The 6,488-nt window shown below is 44.1% G+C and overlaps 1 protein-coding gene across 1 annotated transcript; it reads right to left on the reverse strand.

Moving 5' to 3' along the window:
• Positions 1-2,311: 2,311 nt before the first annotated feature.
• LOC308304776 (oligodendrocyte-myelin glycoprotein-like) lies at positions 2,312-5,937 on the reverse strand (the record flags this gene model as incomplete). Its single annotated transcript, XM_080749406.1, has 2 exons — positions 2,312-3,665; positions 5,930-5,937. The coding sequence occupies 2 exons, from the start codon at positions 5,935-5,937 to the stop codon at positions 2,312-2,314; spliced, it is 1,362 nt and encodes a 453-aa protein (XP_080605532.1).
• Positions 5,938-6,488: the final 551 nt, after the last annotated feature.

Genomic DNA, 6,488 nt, shown 5'->3' on the forward strand with positions numbered 1-6,488 from the left:
GCCATTGTATTTTTGCCCTCTAGGCTTGCCAATGACAAGAACACATACGCTGCCAACTGACTGTCAACTGTAAAAATGAACTATAGTATGAACACAAAGAGGACTGGGACCTCATCACAACTGAAGTTGACCGGGCATAAAACCAAGTCCTCTATCAAATGAACTGACAATGTTGTGAATGCAAAAAGAACTCAGTCCCTGTCGCTGGGGCCACACTCATACCCCTCTGAAGTGAAGTGAACCAAACTCAGACCACTGAGTAGGCCTACAGTACGCTTGGTCTGTGTTGTGGTTCGCGTAACCTGGGCTGTGCAGTTTCACTTTGCCCTTGGCCATTGTATTCTTGCCCTCTAGGCTTGCCAATGACAAGAACACATACGCTGCCAACTGACTGTCAACTGTAAAAATGAACTATAGTATGAACACAAAGAGGACTGGGACCTCATCACAACTGAAGTTGACCGGGCATAAAACCAAGTCCTCTATCAAATGAACTGACAATGTTGTGAATGCAAAAAGAACTCAGTCCATTTTCCTGTTGGTCCCCTTCTTGGTCTTGGACTGAGTTCAGTTAATTAAAAAGGACTTATGTGAGGCTCTCCGTTCTAAGTTGAAGAGATCTTACCCTTATTGTTTAACCCCTGCAGTTTTCAAATTACATAAGACAAACCCATAAAGTGATATGACTCAGAACAGAACCATAAAGTGATAGATAAAGGGGTTTGGAGCAATGAAGGTCACAGTGAGACAATGAGACATGGTACTGTTGTTGTCGGGCAGAAACTTCAAATCTCTTTTGAATTTTTTAATGTTTTTTTTCTCGTAAATTAATGTCCGACTTCGTCATAGTCATACTAGTAGTGTGAGCTTGTAGATCTGATTTTCTTTTTCTATTCTAGAATTATTATATTTTTATGTGAAAGTGGTCAAGTGTGTCTGTGGGTTTTATACATATTTAACCAATGAAAGGTATTAACAGGAGCTTGTAACTAAATAACTACATTGGATTCATTGGAAGACAGTTTTTTCCCCATTTTCCGAGAGGAGACAGTTTTGGATATATGAGGTTTCCACCAGACAGCAACGATCAACAAAAGCTTTTGATATTCAATATTGTATGAATTAGCTTCCAAAATGTCTTATTGTGATTGTAATTGAGGTTTGCCGTATGGGGGACAACTGGCACATAATTGTAATGATTAGACTGTTTCCACTGTCTGTTTAATTGTGCCATCTGCAAACCCTTTCAAATGGGATGCTTAAGGACCAAACTATGTATAATAATAAGGGTACTGGGCAACGTAACAGGATGCTTGCTGTCTTTGATGCTAGCGATTCTCACCACATGATTTGATCAATCCAGAGATATAAGATCGGGTAAAAATAGCAGTTGAAAGAGAGCTTGAGAGAGAGGAAATAACACTACCTCCTTTGACCACCAAAGACATTTTTCTCAACAACATGGGAAAGACTGTTTACTATTGGTGTAAATGGTTCAAATGTTGTTGTTTTGTTTGTTATTTTATGCTCAACAAAAAACACTATACTGTTGATTATGTCTTCAAGTTTTATTTAATTTCTTGCCAAGAGAAAACAAAATCTTTATTTTAACACTGCCTATAGTCTTGTTAGATAGGAGGTGAGCATTTTTAATGTTGGTTGGTGACTTTAATATACCATGCAGATAATCATTAGAATGATTGAGGATCCCTTACACGTTTGAGAAGTCCAACTAGAAGACGTCAGTACTGATGGGATTTGAAATTTGCTCTGAGCAATTAAGCCTATTTATGTGACAATTTGAAACAGAATGTCAAATGTCATGCAACCTATCAAGTAAATCACAAACAGGAAACAGCACTATACATCAGTGGGGTGGAGTGTAGCATCTCGGTGTGCACAATTTGTCAGCCCTTATCACAGATAGGCAATACCTGCAGATAGTCACACATTATTCTACTTGGTTTCCTCATTAATGGGCTACTGGACATAATGGCAAACATTCAATTGTGATCCTATTCATTGCATATTAACCCTTTAGTCAAAGGCAATCCACTGAAGGTCTGTGTTAGGATAACTGTCGTTCTTTTCTGGTAAATAGAAAAGTATTATTACTGTCAAGATGAAGCTAGAGATAGACTAGAGTTATGTTTGTTTTGACTATTCACATTATCGTCAATTATCCATTGCTGAAATAGGCTGGTTGACGAACACAGAGCCTCAGCATATCAACAGTCAGTCCTGTGTTCATATTTGTGCTGTCACTTAACATTCAAGCTTGGCATTGTGTCAATCTACACTAATGTATCTTTTACAGGACTTGTTGCAGAGCCAGACACAGGAACCAAAGGTTCTCAATTAAATAAAGTGCAGATACGTTAATGAGAGCTGGGCTGGAATTAAGAGCACCACTGGGAAAGGACTGGTTGGGCCTCCTAACGCTCCTCGTGCGGAGAGTGGTTGTCCTCTTTGTGCTGAGAGGGGATGTGGCTTGGGTCGTGTCGGTGTTGGCAGTGATGGAGGTCGTGTCAGCAGTGGATGAGGTGTCAGTGGTCAGTGGTTTGACTGTGATGAAGGTTAAGAACACAGGGTCAACGCTAGATGGGCTGACAGCAGTGGACAGCTTTCTGTCGTCTGTGCTTCGGGGCAGGGTGGAGAAGCTGAGGGGGGTGGACGTGGATGGGTGTTGCTGTGTGTGTGAACTCTCCCTGATGATGTTATGTGTGCTCAGCCGGGAAGACCCAGACATATACCACCAGACGGTGGAGTCTATGTCCGGGGATATGGAGCTCAGGTCCTCAGCGTTGGCTGCCAGGGGAGGGAGGTTGTAGGAAGCAAAGTGCCACCCTCCAGTCCTGCCAGAGCGTACCTCTCCACAGACAGGCTTGGTGTGGCAGGGGCAGCCCAGTACACGGGCTGGAGTATGCTGGACCCAGTAGAGCAAGTAGGTCATGTTGGCATGCAGGTGACAGGCCCAGGGGTTGTCCCCCAAGGTGATGACTCTAAGCCCGGTCAGTTTGTCGAATGCTCCAAGTGGCAGTGTGGAAAAGCGATTTGCATGTAAATAGAAGTGAGTGAGCTGGGGAAGCCTCTCCAGAGAGCCCGGCAGCACCTGCACTAAGGTGTTGTGGGACAGGTCCACCATATCCAGGTACATGGGCAGGTTGGTGGGCACAGTCCAGAAGTTGTTGTGGCTGAGGTCGAGCACACGCAGCTTGATCAGAGTGTTGTTGATGAAGACAGCACGCTCCAGTTTGTTGTTGGACAGGTCCAGGATACGCAGGTTCCACTGGTAGGCAGTGTCATTCTTGTCTAGCACCTGGATGCGGTTGGCGGCGGCGTGTAGCTGCCACAGGGAGCGGGGCAGGCCAGCTGGTACACGGTCCAGCCGATTGTGAGACAAATCAAGGTTGCGGAGGTGGGCATAAACCGAGAGCTGTCCATCAAGGTTGTGCAGGCGATTGTGGGACAAGTTGAGGGAGCGGAGGTTGTGCAGTAAGCCATCAGGCAGCTGTCTTAGACCCCTGTAAGAGCAGTCCACCTCCCTGTCGCTGGGGCCACAGGAGCAAACAGGGGGGCACGGCACTGTGACATGCGCACCCAGCAACAGTAAGAAGAGTAGTCCCAGGAGGACCTCTGTAGTGGAGTGCTTCAGGAACACGTGTCTGCTAGCAGAAAATATAAAAACGACAAGTACATTAGAAATGTAATTGAATTAATTACCACACATACTGTAGCTCCTTTACCCTTGGCAATTAGTTCACTTTACTTGGTATCAACATTGCTTGTGGTACTTCCATTGTTATGACACTTGCTTTGGCAATGTGAACGTATTGTGAATGTTCACAATAAAGCTCCTTCGAATTGAATTGTCATAGTACAGTACTGTACATCTATACTGCATATACATGAAATCTGTTGTCTGCCTTTACCAAGTCTAACTATTGGGAGCAGTGGTACAACTATATTTAACAGCACCTGGGGAGCAGTTAGGGGTTAAATGCTCAGGGACAACAGACTGGGCAAACTGAGGGTCGAACTGGCAACCTTCAGATTCCCAGATGGCTTCTCTACCCACTCAGCTATGGCAGCCCATATTTGAAAGATGAAAGTGAAATGGGTGCATTTTCGGGGGTGTCTAATCCACAGCAGTGGCTGAGATACTGCAGAGCTGTGCTGAACAAAATTGAAATCACACACTCACACAGATACAGCACCCTCAGCACCTAACACACACACACACACACACACACACACACACACACACACACACACACACACACACACACACACACACACACACACACACACACACACACACACACACACACATTTCTGCTATGCATCAATGCATTGTGTGGTACTATCCACCTGCATATGCCACATTGAGGTGTCCTGTACAATTAGTGCACAGTAGAGGTGACTTTGCCTTGCAGTCACATAACTTTTTACATTATTTGTAAGGCAAAATATTGTATACTAATAGGCAACTATGTGCTATTCATCACCCAGGACAGCAAATTCCCTGTGGTGGTTATTCCCTTTGCGTCAAAGAGTGCTCGATTGCCACTGGTCGTCAGTGCGGTTCTGCTCCCCTCGAACAGGGGGACAAGGCTCAATAAAAGAGTTGTATTAATGACTTCAGAGATGCCGGAACACATTTGCAGGTCCCAAGGCAAGAAAAGACAAAAGCCAAGTCTCCTACAGCGATGAAATTGCATTCTGCAAAGCTAGATCGCTGTGGACTGAGTATATTCTAGCTAAAGGCTTGCTTTGTTTTAGATTAATTTAGCGCATACCTTTTCATCTTTTCATTCCAGTCACTCTTCTCTTGTCCTCCTATTTGCTGTTCAGTGCCGGTTCCCACTCGCCTTTGTCTCTTTTGAAGCTCTGGAGCTTGCTGCCGTGCTACTGAAGGTGCATTTTCCTCAGTATGCACAAATTCCTCTCTCAAAAGGAATTGAACCCTCTCTCAATTGTAATCTTCCTTTCTGCTGTGCGGGTGGCTCAGCATCTGATAGTGGAGATGCCTAATGTGAAGCTTGAGCAGCCACTGCAGGCTCTGGAATCACTGTTACTGTGCAGTGTACAGGGGTGGTGTAAGGATTTGAGTGTGCGTGCGCCGTGCGTGCGTGAGTGAGTGCATGTGTGAAGGGATAGGCAAAGCAGGAGGGGGAGGCAGAATAATGCAGTGCTGAGTGGAGAGGTCCCTGTGCTACTGATGAGGGAAGGGGAAAACTGCCACACATTAATCTTGCAAGTTTACGAGCATTACTGAAGAGGGTTCCCATTTATCATTTGTATACCATACACCTGTGCTTCTCAAACTTTTTCATGTCAAGGACCCCCAAATTGACACTTATTAGCCCGCGCACCCCCATTTGAAAAGACATGTCAGGGACCCCCATAAGAGAAGGTTTTTACAGTTTTACAGCTAGCAGTGATACTCAACCATTTTCATTTCAAGGACCCACAGTTTGACATGCTTTTTAGGCTACAGACCCCCATTTAATGGAATTTCTATCTTTGGGACACCAATTTATATTGTATATTGTAAATCAATGTTAATTTAACTCAGAGAGTGTACAAATGTGTCCATTTCTACACACTCTGAGTTACAGACCCATAGGGGTCCATTTGGTTCCAATCTATCATTTGGCTGGGGTCCCACTGGAACTCCCTCAAGGACCCCTGGGGGTCCCCGGACACCACCTTAAAAACCAATGCCATACAGTTGTAGGTTGTATGTTGTTGTAGGTTTTACTCCTTAAATTGCTGGTACTCCGTTCTGTGTCTTATTTCACTGTAAATAGGTCTATGTAAAGTCTTTATCAGTTTCTAAGTTGAGTTAAGAATTGCCACCTGTGGGAGGAAATGAGCAAGGTCTTTCCATCTTGGGCTCCAATATTAAAGAGATCTAGGGTTGTACCTGGCCATCTTTATCGGTTCTTCCATGCTCTTCAATGCTCTGTAAGCAAGAAACCAGAAGCAGTTCATTCATTTTCCTTGTATTGCAAATATATATCTATGTATCTATCTTCCGGAAATCTTGTGGTCACTCGAAGCATGATACGTTTGACAGTTTTTGTGCGCACCCATGGGCTGATAACATCAGAGGCCGCAGTTTTTGTACAGCAAATCCTATTTTAATGAAGTTGAGGACATAATAAACATGATGATGGAGTGTTTTATTATCTATCTATCTTTTTATTTATCTGCCTGTCTGTCAGTCCGCCCAGCAGTTATTTATGGGTTTTTAGATCTTCGCCATGCAATCAGAGCCAATGGAATCACTACGTGCGCTTCCTTCCTCTATCACAGAACACAAAAACATTGCAACACCTGAAGATGATCAACAATATTTCCTCTTACTGTATAGCTTAGTCAGGTATCTACCGTGTTAACCTTCAACCAATGTCCAACATTGTTTAAAATGACCACAGTGATGAGGATGTCAGCTGCTTGACTCATCTGAACCTGATTACTGG

The sequence above is a fragment of the Nannobrachium achirus genome (assembly GCF_963921795.1).
Source record: "Nannobrachium achirus genome assembly, chromosome: 19".
Classification (NCBI taxonomy): domain Eukaryota; kingdom Metazoa; phylum Chordata; class Actinopteri; order Myctophiformes; family Myctophidae; genus Nannobrachium; species Nannobrachium achirus.